Raw genomic sequence first — 13428 nt, 5'->3', positions numbered from 1 at the left:
ACTATTGCCCGATATCTCGTAGTCCACATACAAGCATGTTAGCCTTCATCCCTCTCTACTCCACCGCCAACTTGATCTTCACAATCAATCCGTAGATGCTTCCCACCTCATAAGACGCACGAATCGCCTCCTTCCTGCTGTCTATGTCGATATATGCCGTTCTAGTCCTCTTGACCGGCTCGCGTTCGGGAAGGATGGTGATGTTGCGACTAGCGAACTCTAGTTAGCGCATGCATTCACTGACGTGTATAGTGTATGACTTACATGTCCCATCTGTACTCGATAAAGAGTATGCGGATGGCTTCCTCGTCTACGCTAGCAGCGAGATTGGTGACGATCAAACGGTTTGGTAGAATTTTCTTCTCCTCGATCGCGTGATATTTCTCTTCCTCTTCCAGGACGTACTTGATGGTGGCGTCAAGCTTCTCGTTCTCCCTCTTCACCATGTCTTCCCTCTCTTTCTTGGCCTCAGACTCATTCATATCTGGACGTTGTATGCCTTTCGGCTCGAGTATCGCAGTTGTGTCTTGTGGAGAGGCTAGTGTCTTGTCGACAACAGATACGGCCTGGGCGGTTCTGCGAGAGCTGTCGGGGGTCATGTTGGAGGGTGGAGAGAACATAGCGTTCATCCTCGCGCGGAGAGTCTCGAGATTATCGTCTTCATCATTGGAACAGTCTGTGTCAGGGATTTGCTTCTCTTCACCTGATTCGGCAGGCATGGCTTCCTTGTTCTCCATGATATCGTCTTCGCCAATGTCGACGCCTAGACGCTCGGCCAAAGCTGACAATTCGTCTTCCTTGTTCAAACTGAGGTCTGCGCCCGTGGCCTTCAGACTGTTGTCGCGTACAACCACAGTATCCTTTGACGAGAACAGATCCCGCTTCATATCTGCCAGCATTCGTGATAGATCATAGTCACCATCAAGCTTCTCCTTATTACCAATGTCTGAACGCTGTCGCAGCGACGAATCGAGCTCCGCGAGCATCATCTTGGGATTCTCGGCACGGTCCGATAAGTAGCCGCCGCGCAGGTGAACCTGTGTCTGTTGCATGTCTATTTGTTGGTTAGTCGGGCTGAGTTGAGCGATTAGTTGATGCCTAAATGCTTACCTGATGATCCTTCAACAGAAGCAGCCGCCATTGGCTCGTCACTCGCAGTGTTCTTGTCACTTTTGTAAGCTTGTTCAAGCTCGGGACGATCGTCACAAGAATCGCTGCCCTGTGATAGCTCAGGCTCGGGGGTGACAGGAAGCTCTGGTGCAGCTTTTGGTGTTGATGGGATGGGTACTGGCCTCGAACGCCTCTGCTGTAGCTCTTGTAGTTCAGCGTTGCGACGCTGACTTGCTTTGACGAGCACGTCCGTAATGCTGGCGAATTGGCGGTTGAGCAGACCGTTTGTTGAGGCCGCAGCAGCTCGATCTCGGTGTTCCATCCTGGTCCTGGTCCCGGTCTGTTTGCGTCCGCGAGCGGAAGCTGCCTGGTGCCGCGACATGGTTGGTAATGCTTTCCCCTGACGTAACGTAGATGAAGAATTCATGAAGTTCAATGGCCGCAACTACCTCTTGCTTGCTCGGCGTAAGTCCTCCCGTGAGCGGTGAGAAGGTGCGACCGTGTGCGTATCTGTCAATCGGTGAAGTGAGTAGCACTAGCCATCGGTCAACATATCCCCAATCAAGCTGAAATGTCGCGGTATGTCGAAACAAGAGGTGCCAGTCGTTGTGAAGGATGTAGATGAGGTTGGCAGGGGAGAAAGAGAGGTCAGGCAGGTGAGAGTTGTTATTGTTGTTAAGTTGTGCCAAACAGGAAAGCGCTACCAAACCGAATATACACCGCTGACGCTTTCTGAGGTGAGTTCAGATGGTAGGATTGAATCGATCGTGGAGACAGGCAGGATTCGTATGTATCAAGGGAATAGCGGTTGATACTAAGCACATAGAGGAACCTGAAAGATATTAAGTCATGAACAAGTGCATCTCACGAAGAATGTTATGTACCCAATTGTTCCTACACAACTCGTTTCGTATACCACGAACCGATCCCAACTCTTGATAACTACACATGACAGAAGAGAAGAAAAGCTGAGAGCCTACTTGACCCAAATTGAGTTCCTTGAGATGCGAAAGCGCTACCCCAAAGCCCACTCATGAGCAGCGAGTTTGTTTTCTACTGCTTCTTCTTCCCAGCGCCCTTGGCCTCCGCAGCCTTGCGTTCAAACTCCTCGATCTCCTTCTCCTCAGCCCTCTTGGCGTACCACTGCCCGGCCTGCAGTACCAGCACACCCACGAGCACCAGCGCCAGGATTGTATTACTAGCCGCAAAAACCCTCAACGTGTCCTCCCTCGAGATGTAGTCTCCCATATCTTCGTCCGTGATCTCACCCGGCGCCGCCTTGTTCACGTCACCGTAGATACCCGCTGTCACGACCCTGAACCCCTTGACGATGTTGGTCAGGTAGACGGTGATACCAGCCATGTAGAGTACAAGCGATGCGCCATCGAAGAGCATGTTGGCTTGGTTGGGCTTGAAGAGCTTGATGAGGAAGCCGAGGAGGCCGGTGCCGATGGCTAGGTTGAGGATGCGCGATACGATGGGAGGCGAGGCATAGAGGAACTTGATGTGCGATTCAAGGATGTCGAAGTAGGCTGATCGGTCGGCGGGCATGGTCCATAGTACATTGTAGTCGTATGGGAGTTGCGCAAACATGATGCCGAGGAAAAAACATGTTGCTGCGGGTTCGTCAGCAGGTGCAATGGGAGCGCAATCAAGTGTTGTGGATGTGGGCGGAGGCAGCATGGAGGGGTGCACTTACGTCCTACCACCATGAATTGCGCAAAGTTGTTTGCTGCGCCTGGAGCCATTGTGAAGAATTCTGGGGAGCGCGAACTCGTCTGGGGTTTGCGGTTGATCGAGAAATCACAGTGAGAGGAGAGGAGAGCGGGCGCAAGCTTATCTGGCTGGTTTCTGCCGCGTCGCGAGATTCGCAGTTGGAGGTAACCTCTTTAAGAAGGTAAGACCGTGGACGAGACTCGAAGCGAATTCTCACCACATGGGTAATCAAAGGAACTGCGAGTGGTTGTGAGAGAATGCACAGTGAAACAGAGCTCTCCCACTTTTCGGAAGCGACCCCGCGAGGGTTCACCACGCACCGACGATGCTTGCCTGCAGACGGCTGCCTTGGCATGTGACAGCCACCCACGCCCTCACGCGACATTCGGTGGGCGGCCGTGGAAGACGAATTTGTACATCGTTGCTTCATTGGAATTTCTATGCGAAGCTGCTGCAAGCAAAATAGACGCGCGCTAAGCGTCGTTCGGATATCCAACGCCTTGGTACGCCGTAACCAGATACATCTACATCCTCTGCCACCGCTTCCCTCCCATGCTTTAGAAGTCGTTATCGGCATCCATATCCTCATCTTCCAGACCAGCCTCGATGAACACAAGCCTTGTGCCCTCTCCGGTTGTTTGCCAGACCTGTCAAAAAGCGTTAGCATCGTGCATAAACTCAAACGTTGGGGCGATGGTACTTACGTCAAGCATGGAGTACTCGTCAATAGCCTGCTCGAACTGATCGGCTGTGAAGCCCTTGGCCAGGACTCTTTCCCTAACTCTGCGAAGATCGAGTTCACCCCTGGTGCCATCACCGACAGCAGCAGCACCGCTCGCCTCCATGGACTTGATGAGGTGGTAGATTTTACTGCTTGGAGTGTGATCAATCCCACGGTTCTCATCGGCGTACAAACTGGCCTTGCTGACTTCGGTAAGGCGGAGAGCTTCGTCTACATCTTCCGAGATGACTTGTTCGGCGAACCGCAGACGCGCCAGAGCCTGTGCAAGACGGAGTACACCAAGCAGTGTACGCGGCGAGGTGTGGGTAAAGGCCTTCTTGTTACCGTCGTCGCGCTTTTGCTGTTGACGCATGCGCACATAGGCACCAACCATGTAATCCGAAACCTCCTTTGGCACAGTTGGTCGGTATGATCGCGCGCGAGCAACCCATTGTCGTACTTCGGCCGGGCTGAAGATGATGCCGCCAGGGGCTTCAGGGTGAGCGTTATGCATGTGCACGTGGGTGACGTGGCGTGCCAGCTCTTCATCAGAGTCTCGCGCAGGGGTATCAAGGATGAGGAACAGGACGTCGAAACGTGAGAGAAGCGCAGCAGGAAGGTTGATGTTCTCAATCGGCGAGAGACGAGGGTTATAGCGGCCGTACAATGGGTTAGCGGCTGCGAGGATTGATGTGCGGGCATTCAGAGTGGTTGTAATACCAGCCTTGCTGATGGAGATGGTTTGCTGTTCCATGACCTCGTGGATCGCCGTTCGGTCGCTGTCGTCCATCTTGTCAAATTCATCAATACAGCACATGCCGTTGTCAGCCAAGACGAGGGCGCCTCCTTCAAGCACCATTTCATCAGTGACGGGGTCGCGCATGACAGCGGCGGTGAGACCAACACCACTGCTACCACGACCAGTAGTGTAGACACCACGAGGTGCTACTTTGGTAATGTACTTGAGCAATTGGGATTTGGCCACACCGGGGTCACCCATCAAGCAGACGTTGATGTCACCACGGATGCGCATGCCGTCGCCGACCTCCTTTGTGACACCACCAATGAGCTGGAGCAGAAGAGCTTTCTTGACATCGACGTGACCGAAAATCTCAGGTGCAATGGATCGCGATAGGTACTCGTACAGCTGACCAGTCCTCTCAAGCTCGTTCATCCGTCGGAGAGTTGGTTGAGCAAGCACGATGTCGTCGTAGGCCTTCTTGTGCTGCATGACATATTGTGCTTCGAGGTATGTGTCGGTAAGGAGACCAGCCCGGATGGCCTTGAATCCAGTGTAGGGCGTGGGGAGGAAGATACCAGCACAATCGATGACATCTCCGGGGTTGATCTGCCTGACAAGCGCGCCGTGGCAGTGGATGGTTAATTGCCGGGGAATATGACCCACGGGTACTTGGTCCGCCATCTCCTGAATCTTGACTTCTTGGAAAGGCAGGAACTTGGAGGCGCGCGTAGAAAGGAAGAGCTGGCCCTTGGTCTTGTTGCTCTTGCAGTCGTCGGACGGGCACTCGACGAGCGGGGTGAACTGCTTGGTGGTCACGGGCTGGAAAACTTCACTTCCGCAGCGATCGCAAGAGTAGGCGTTGACCTGCACAGCAGGCTTGACGTCCGACACTCTGGTTGCAATACCACGGACTGTGATGAGATGGCCCAGGTGCTCTCCTCGCACGTTGCGGACAGCCAGCGCCTTCATGCTGCGCTGGCTGCTGGAACCAGACGGTATCCTGGGCCTGAAGTTGAGCGTGTATCGTCTCGTCAAGGCAGGAGGAAACATGGTCTCGGGCGCAGCCTGTGCGCTGTCGTCGACTCCCTGCATCTCCTGCTGTCTTTCGTTGCGCTTCGAGCGCTGCGTCATGATCACGTCTAGGACATCATCTTTGAAACTGGTGCTGTTAGTCTCTGCCTGAGCAGGATGTCACGGGGCCGTACTCTAGTTCTCTGGTGGGTGCGGGCAGGCACTTGTCGACTGCGCGCGAGAAGATCTCGATGTAGTGGTGTGCATTGCGCTCGATGGACTCGACCAGCCGGTAGTTGTGCTCGTCGTCTGAGGTCGCCTTCTCGTAGGCCTCCACGTCGTTGAGGTCTATCTGGATCTCGTCGCGCACGCGGTTCGCTACGTCTTGGAGTTGGTCCATGTACTTGAGCTTCGACTTGGCGCGGGACTGGGCTCCGTTGGGCGCAGGGTCGTCCGAGTCGTCCACCATGTCGTACTCCTCGTCGCCATTGCCGCTGATGTTCAGGCCCTGGAGCTGGTCGGCCGCGTCGGTCGAGGCTGATTTGTAGTTTTTGAGGAAGTCAACAAAGGCGGCTGGCGGGTGTTAGCTGGGGGTTTCAGTGTTTTGCGCGTGCACACACACCCTCCTGCTCGTCGTAGTTGACGGGCGCACTCGTGGTAAGGAGCGCCATGGTGTCTGGGGCTGGTGTCGGGGTCGGGGTCGTCGTCGAGGGTTGATGCAGCGGGGAGGGATGCGCGGTAGCAAAATTGGGGCTGGTCGCGTTGCAGCTCTGAGGCGCGTCGACCCGCGTTCCCACGCCCGGCGACTAGCACCGCTTTGGGGCACCGCCGCCGCCCTGCACCTCGACCTCGGCCCGCGTGGAGAGCTCGAGGTAGGCGGCCTGCGACACCGACAGCAGCACCGCCATTCACTCCTCCACCCTCGCCGCCATGCCGCCCAAGAAGCCCGCCGGCAATGCTGTCCAGGCCGAAGTTGCCCTGCAGCAGTCGTTGAAGAATTGCCTGGTCAACCTCCCGTCCTCGCTCGTCTCCGTGCTCGTCAACGCCAACACCGTCGCCCAGAATGTCGTCGTCGAGCTCACGTACCGCCAGCCTCCCCCACCGGGTGCGTCGGACAACAGGAATGCCGCGCCCAAGTCGGTCTTTGTAGGATGGACGGGCATGCAGAGCAAGCGCCGCATCGCGCCTGTCGTCGGACGAGATGGCCTGAGAGGCAGCCCGGCAGTCAGCCAACAGGACCTGCCAGCAGTCGAGGTGGATGCCACCTTCGCCAGGTTGATCGGGCTCCAAGAGGGCCAGAAGGTGGGCATACTGCTGCATCTGGATCCTCCACAGGCGCATACCATCAACATCGAGCCATTGACCCCTGTTGATTGGGAGATGATAGAGCTGCACGCCCAGTTCTTGGAGTTGAACTTCCTCTCTCAGATACGCGCGCTCCCGAACCCCCAGGCCCAGTCGCCGCATCCTCTCACGCTGCACCTGTCTCCCACGACCACGGCGAACATCACCGTCACCTCCATCGCGCCCGCACCGCCCAACCCCTCACTCTTCGTCAAGATCTCGCCCGACGCCGAGGTCATCGTTGCGCCCAAGACACGGCAAAAGGAAAGGAGCTCGACGCGCGAAAGCAGAAGTGTAGGTGCTGCGTCGAGGAAGAGCGGAAAGAGCACGGCAAGCACAGTCCGGCGGCGCAGCGGTCGCGAGGATGCCGCGAGCAAAGGCGTCATCTTCCTGCGTGGAGTTGATCGCAGTGTCGCCCAAGAGTGGTTCGACGAGGAAGAGGACGCAGACGCCGACGGCCTGAAGGTATGGGTAGACAAGGACGTACTCCTCACCAAGGCTCTCAGAGGCGCCAACTGGGTCTCCGTGTCAATCATCAAGCCCGCCGGGCTACAGGAGCCCGTGGACATGTCCAAAGAGCAGGAGCAGGAGAAGCCCGCAACGCGCGTGGTCGCCAAGATCATAGCATGGGAGGACGCGCCGGATAGTCGACATGTGGCGCTTTCAACCGATCTCTGCAGAGTTCTGGGCTTCGAGAACTTTGTGGGCGGTCTTGTCCGGATCGAAGGTGCCCCAGCTCAAACGCCCAAGCCGCCGGCCATGAAACCGCAAGGTACGAAAGAATCAAGGGAACCTGTCGTCAAGTCTGTCAAGATCATCCCCTTTTCTACCATTGCATCACAGGTCAATGCGTCGTTGAAGTTTGGCGGTGAGTCCAAGCAGGACCAGGAAAATGCCATACAGAAGATCAAGACAACATACGGAAAGAAGAACGGACTCCTGGACGGGCCACTTACAGACGGAATGATCCTGCCTCCTGTGAAGGACTCCGAGCTTGGTTGGCAAGGAGGCATTGTAAGGTTTGAGCCGCCATCATCGACAGCCGGAGTCTCATGGGTGCTCTTCCCGGAGAGGAAGCCACCACTTGAGCTAGGTCAAGAGGTGCCAACGCCAACAAGCTGGGCCAAGGGCTGGCAGCAAGGTGACCCGCTACCGCAGACGCCTGCGAACCTGGTTGGCATAGACCCTCTCATTCAGCAACTACGATCACACCTGACGCACAACTCTTCCGTCTTACTCACAGGTGGCCTCGGGGCAGGAAAGTCACAATGCGCTCAACTGCTCGCCCATCAGCTGCGGACCGAGTATCTATTCAACACCATCTATTTCCCCTGCCGCAAACTTGTAACAGATGAGACGCGAGTCGCGACTATCAAGGAGACTCTGAACAGATTGTTCGCTTCTGCCTCATGGGGGGCAAGAGGCGGTGGGAATGCAGTAGTCATTCTTGACGACTTGGACAAGCTTTGCCCTGTAGAGACTGAACTTCAAGTTGGCAACGAGAACGGACGGAGTCGGCATGTTAGCGAGTGTCTGATCAACATCGTCAGGCAATACTGCTCCATGGACTCTGGTGTAGTCCTGCTAGCAACTGCGCAAGGCAAAGAGGCGCTGAACAATGTCATCGTTGGCGGACACATTGTCCGCGAGATTGTCAGTCTCAAAGCGCCCAACAAAGACGGTAGAAGGAAGGTCCTTGAGATGCTTGCTTTCAAGGACGCCAAAACAGAGCAGTCGAAGGAGCCCAATGGCCATGCTTTCCCGCCATCTCCATCCACCAGTCGACCCAGTACCGCTCACCGCAGTCACCCTAGCACTGATAGCATACCACAGCAACCCTCTGAGGATTACGCCTTCACCATCGACACCTCCATTGACTTCCTCGACCTCGCTGGCCAGACAGACGGCTACATGCCTGGCGATCTTGTGCTACTCACATCGCGTGCCCGTAACGAGGCATTGATTCGTTCAGTTACATCAACCGCCCCTACTGTTTCTCTTACACGGGACGACTACACACAGGCTCTCTCTGGCTTCACGCCCGCTTCCCTGCGAAATGTCACTCTTCAATCCTCCACCACGAAATGGGATTCCATCGGCGGTCTTCATACAACACGACAAGTTCTGTTAGAGACCCTTCAATACCCTACAACCTACGCACCCATCTTCGCAAAATGCCCACTACGTCTCCGATCAGGTCTACTCCTGTACGGCTACCCAGGTTGCGGCAAGACTCTCCTCGCATCCGCCGTAGCAGGCGAGTGCGGCCTGAACTTCATCTCAGTCAAAGGACCTGAAATCCTCAACAAGTACATTGGTGCCTCTGAAAAGTCTGTCCGTGATCTTTTCGAACGCGCAGAAGCAGCGCGACCTTGCGTTTTGTTCTTCGATGAATTCGACAGTATCGCACCGAAACGTGGACACGACTCAACGGGTGTAACAGATCGTGTGGTCAACCAACTTCTCACCCAGATGGACGGAGCGGAAGGTCTTTCAGGTGTCTACGTCTTAGCTGCTACGTCGCGCCCCGATCTGATCGATCCTGCGCTCCTCCGCCCCGGTCGTCTTGACAAATCACTGCTATGTGATATGCCAGACGTAGAAGAGCGCATCGACATCCTACGTGCCGTAACACGCAAACTACACCTCGCACCCAGCCTCCTAGGCGACGGACAGGAAGGCGAGAATCTCCGCGAAATAGCAATGCGAACAGAAGGCTACTCCGGCGCCGATCTCCAAGCTGTGGTATACAACGCCCAACTGGAAGCCATCCACGACGTGCTCGGAGACGTCGACCCCTCGAAGATAGATCACAAGAAAGATGGAAGCAGCGGTAGTAGCAACGGTAAAGAGAAGGGTATCCCAGATTTCTCCTACTTCCGCTACGGCGACGACCCTTCATCTACATCTACCTCTGCCTTAGCCACTTCCGCCCAACTCACCGAGCGCGCCATGATTGCTCAGAAAATCGCGGCTCTACAAGCTCTACGCAAGAAGCAGAAGCAGCTCCAGCGTTCTGATGGCTCGTCGCAGCGAGAAGACGAGGACAGGGCGACTAAAGAACAAGAAGACGGGGGTGAGAGGAAGGATCCGCAGATCCAATGGAAGCACATTGAGTCGTCTCTTTCCAGCGGACGTAGCAGTATCTCGGCTCAAGAGCGGATGCGTCTCGAGAAGATTTACAGAGAGTTTGTTGATGGGCGAGATGGAGATTTGCCGAATGGCCAGGGTGGAACGGAGATTGGAGGGAGGAGCAGTCTCATGTAATCAATGTGTACATAGTAGTGGTGTAGATCTTGGTCCAGCATAACAGAAGTTGTATCATAGTAGGTTTGCGAAAAGTATGTATATCCATTCATACACAAGCTCACGCATGCATCCCCTCTCAACTCGGTATACTCTGTCGTCCCATTCCTTTATTTCGGAATAACGCCCTTAACGTCCTCCGCAACCTTCTCAAGCTTCTGCTCCGCCTTTCCCACCATACCCATCGCCCCGTCCTTTGCTTGTTCCGCTTTTCCTGCCAAGCTGGCTTCCCGGCCGCCGAAGTTCCAGTAGTTGAGGTAGCGGTACCCTTGGACGAGTTGCGAGGAGAAGTTGATGGCGTGGCATCCGAAGAGCAGGTAGTTGGCTGGTGTGACTGCCATGGCGTAGCGCATGAATGTGCCGGAGTAGAGGGTGAGGGCGCCGGTCATGCGGCCGGAGATGCTAGGGTGGGGTTAGCTGAATGTTATGAGGAGGGGTGTGGTGGAATCAGGTCGAGGATGTGTGGATAGGAAGAGGGCGGGTTGCATCGCGTATTGTTCAGGTGGTTTGGCCATAGTAATGTCGTGAAGAGGAGGAGGCAGCACGTACATCTCAGGATCTTTGCTCATGTCCGCAATAGCCGCAATCGGGATACCAAAGTTACTCGCCGGGCCCCAGAAATCTATCTTTGCGTTAGCCCACTACTCTCTCTTCTCTTCCTTTTCACATCACTCCTCTATAAAATCTCCAGATCTTTCCTTCATCGCGCCCTCCTCCCAAGCTCTTGCAATGCGCAATCCCGCGAAGAGACGAACGAGGTAAACGTACGAGTCGAGCAAAAGTAATCCGTGTACTTGTTTGAGCGAATCTTCGCATTGAGGGCTTTGATCGCGGCGGCCATGTTGACTTATTTACCGGGAGGAAACCGAGGACCGAGTTGCGTGGGCGGCTTGACGTGGAAGCTCTCGTGGGTCGGTTTGTCGCAGTTTGCGAGTTGCGGACGCACGACGGACAGGTTGGGTGCCAAGCGATAATTGGGGGGCCGAACAACAGGGACGGTGCGGGAACCGCAGACTGCCTTCCGACAACGGGAAAGACATCACGTGCACGGTGATGCTGGCCGGAAATACGAGGGAATAAATAGGATGGACTGTGTCACAAGGAGCTAGATCGAGTAGAGCTGGCGAATTGCACGTTGTTTGTTCTCCGGTGTCGTGTGGGATGGGGATGAAGCAATTGACATGGTCGCTCACTATGGCGAAGACTTTCAATATAGGCACGTCAAACTTGGGTCATTGGAGCTAATCTCATGGTCAAATTGACGTGACTGATTCTTGTTCTGCATTCAACCCGGTGGTATGCTCGATGCCCCTCCAACTAAACTTCCGTACACTCTCGAACTTGGTATGCTGCCCTTTTGGTGCTTTTTGCAATCACTACCACATCGCATCTTAGGGATACTTCTCCCTTACGATGTGTCGGACGTGTGTCTAGTCCTTTTCCTAGGTATCTCCTGAGACGTGCGATGTAGGCACGCGCCGTGTTCGATCGTCCAATGCCAAATCTTTCCTGTGATGTTTCATCATGATCGTTCGTTGTCCTGCGTCTACCTGCCACCGAAACCAGGAGGCCCACCGCGACCTGGGAAACCGGGCGGTCCTCCGAAGCCTGGTGGTGCTCCGAATCCAGGCGGTCCACCAGCGGGAGGGAACCCGGCTATGGCTTGTTAGCAAACTTCCTCAAGTTATGATCATGGGCAACGTACGTGGTCCACCAGGTCCGCCACGACCTGGGAAACCAGGCGGGCCACCAAAGCCTCCAGGTGCGCCTGGGAAGCCACCTCCGAAACCAGGACCGGAACCTCCAACACCAGGAGCTGGGCCAGTAAGACCGACTGGGAGACCACGTCCAGCAGGACGCGCTACACCAGGTCCCGCAGCCAGCGCCGCAGCAGTAGTTGATCCTCCAGCGTTCCCAAGTCGCGCGGCAGGGTCGGCAGGCGGTGGTCCGTCGACAGATAATGAGATTACGTGCGCGCCACGAATGATGGTAAGTCCAATTGCGCGTCGCTCTTCAGTCTCGGTGACCTGCTGGGTTGCGCCGGGCGCGGCCTTGCCCCTTCTTCGTGTGCGTCGGAACTCTTCTGTGTCGGCGAGAACGAGGTTCATGTGCTGCAGAGATGGAGTTAGCAGAGTAGGCAGAGAAAGGGTACGCGACACTGACCTTGTCGAATGCGAGCATCTGCCCGACCATTTGTCTACCATCTTGGAGTGTAACTTTCATGCGGTAGTTGATCTGAACTTGTAAGTTGCATGCGACTATGAGCGGATTCTGGAGCGCTTACTAGATTTTGCTATATCACCAGACGTCAGTCAGTTTCTATGCGCGTCTTCTCTCAGGTCAAAGACTCGAGCTGCTGGGCGGATTTACTTACCATCTTTCCCTGTCGGTTTGCGGCGCCAGACATGATTGGTAATGCGCGTCCGAGGACGACTTGAAATGCAGGGAAGGGTTTGTAAAAGTTCTGAGAGAGTATCCCCTTGGTGTTGGCGGTAGGCGGGGCGTATGGAGCTGCTGGCTGTTCGCGATAGAAGTTGCAGTTCGGAGCTCTGGCAGCCTGGCACGTGCGCCGCGGCTTGGCTCGCTTAAGCCACCTCCGCTCAAAAATGCCTTGAGAATTGCGACTCCAACACCAGCGACACGACAGCCCACCCATCGACTACTAACCTCCGCAGTCATCACCATGGTACGCACCGATTCTCGACCGCCAATTGCTCTGCGCAAACTAACAGCCATGACAGTCCGACTCCAAGGCCTCCAACCCCATGCGGGAGCTCCGCATCCAGAAGCTCGTCCTCAACATCTCCGTCGGCGAGTCTGGTGATCGTCTCACTCGTGCCGCCAAGGTGCTCGAGCAGCTGTCCGGTCAAACTCCCGTCTACTCCAAGGCCCGCTACACCGTCCGCACTTTCGGTATCCGAAGGAACGAAAAGATCGCTGTCCACGTCACCGTCCGTGGCCCCAAGGCCGAGGAGATCCTCGAGCGTGGTCTCAAGGTCAAGGAGTACGAGCTCCGCAAGCGCAACTTCTCAGAGTCTGGCAACTTCGGTTTCGGTATCAGCGAGCACATCGACTTGGGTATCAAGTACGACCCCAGCATTGGGTATGTGGAATCTGGATCCTGAGCGAGGGAGACATTGGCTGACTGGAGCAGTATCTACGGTATGGACTTCTACGTCTGCATGACCCGCCCCGGTGAGCGCGTCGCCAAGCGCAGGCGGTGCCAGAGCAAGATCGGCGCCTCCCACAAGGTCAACCAACAGGAGACCGTCAAGTGGTACAAGAACCGATTCGAGGGTATCGTCCGATAAACGTATCGTCGGTTTGGGGGAAAGGAACGAAGTGAAGATTTTGCACGATCACCAGCATTTTCGGTCTCGGGGGGTTCGGTCCTACGGAGTCCTGGAATGTATCTTACAAAAGAGCAAGCATTGAACTTGCGGCCTATCAATGGAGCGACCTCGTCTCTAACGAGCGG

The 13428-nt window shown here is 55.5% G+C and overlaps 7 protein-coding genes across 7 annotated transcripts; 2 read left to right on the top strand and 5 right to left on the bottom strand.

The window, feature by feature from the left end:
• Window positions 1-55: 55 nt before the first annotated feature.
• Window positions 56-1492, bottom strand: J4E90_002481 (uncharacterized protein; the record flags this gene model as incomplete). The annotated part of the gene is made up of 3 exons (XM_051432061.1): window positions 56-209; window positions 265-1054; window positions 1111-1492. 3 exons carry the CDS (start codon window positions 1490-1492, stop codon window positions 56-58), a joined length of 1326 nt encoding a protein of 441 aa, XP_051293483.1.
• A 671-nt stretch (window positions 1493-2163) lies between these two features.
• J4E90_002480 (uncharacterized protein) lies at window positions 2164-2858 on the bottom strand (the record flags this gene model as incomplete). The annotated part of the gene is made up of 2 exons (XM_051432060.1): window positions 2164-2726; window positions 2810-2858. The coding sequence occupies 2 exons, from the start codon at window positions 2856-2858 to the stop codon at window positions 2164-2166; spliced, it is 612 nt and encodes a 203-aa protein (XP_051293482.1).
• A 525-nt stretch (window positions 2859-3383) lies between these two features.
• J4E90_002479 (DNA replication licensing factor MCM7) lies at window positions 3384-5971 on the bottom strand (the record flags this gene model as incomplete). Its single annotated transcript, XM_051432059.1, has 4 exons — window positions 3384-3473; window positions 3531-5448; window positions 5495-5873; window positions 5923-5971. 4 exons carry the CDS (start codon window positions 5969-5971, stop codon window positions 3384-3386), a joined length of 2436 nt encoding a protein of 811 aa, XP_051293481.1.
• A 259-nt stretch (window positions 5972-6230) lies between these two features.
• Window positions 6231-9911, top strand: J4E90_002478 (uncharacterized protein; the record flags this gene model as incomplete). The annotated part of the gene is made up of 1 exon (XM_051432058.1): window positions 6231-9911. One exon carries the CDS (start codon window positions 6231-6233, stop codon window positions 9909-9911), a length of 3681 nt encoding a protein of 1226 aa, XP_051293480.1.
• Window positions 9912-10060: 149 nt separating this feature from the next.
• Window positions 10061-10791, bottom strand: MPC1 (pyruvate transporter mpc1; the record flags this gene model as incomplete). The annotated part of the gene is made up of 3 exons (XM_051432057.1): window positions 10061-10352; window positions 10500-10572; window positions 10719-10791. 3 exons carry the CDS (start codon window positions 10789-10791, stop codon window positions 10061-10063), a joined length of 438 nt encoding a protein of 145 aa, XP_051293479.1.
• Window positions 10792-11496: 705 nt separating this feature from the next.
• Window positions 11497-12357, bottom strand: J4E90_002476 (uncharacterized protein; the record flags this gene model as incomplete). Its single annotated transcript, XM_051432056.1, has 4 exons — window positions 11497-11606; window positions 11656-12061; window positions 12114-12185; window positions 12325-12357. The coding sequence occupies 4 exons, from the start codon at window positions 12355-12357 to the stop codon at window positions 11497-11499; spliced, it is 621 nt and encodes a 206-aa protein (XP_051293478.1).
• A 276-nt stretch (window positions 12358-12633) lies between these two features.
• Window positions 12634-13261, top strand: RPL11 (60S ribosomal protein L11; the record flags this gene model as incomplete). The annotated part of the gene is made up of 3 exons (XM_051432055.1): window positions 12634-12636; window positions 12692-13053; window positions 13105-13261. 3 exons carry the CDS (start codon window positions 12634-12636, stop codon window positions 13259-13261), a joined length of 522 nt encoding a protein of 173 aa, XP_051293477.1.
• Between the last annotated feature and the right edge of the window lie 167 nt (window positions 13262-13428).

This window comes from Alternaria incomplexa, assembly GCF_024043165.1.
Source record: "Alternaria incomplexa strain BMP 0042 chromosome Unknown scaffold_3, whole genome shotgun sequence".
In the NCBI taxonomy this organism is placed as follows: Eukaryota; Fungi; Ascomycota; class Dothideomycetes; order Pleosporales; family Pleosporaceae; genus Alternaria; species Alternaria incomplexa.
Note: the sequence above shows the minus strand (reverse complement) of the source record. Positions and strands in the feature narration are given on the sequence as shown.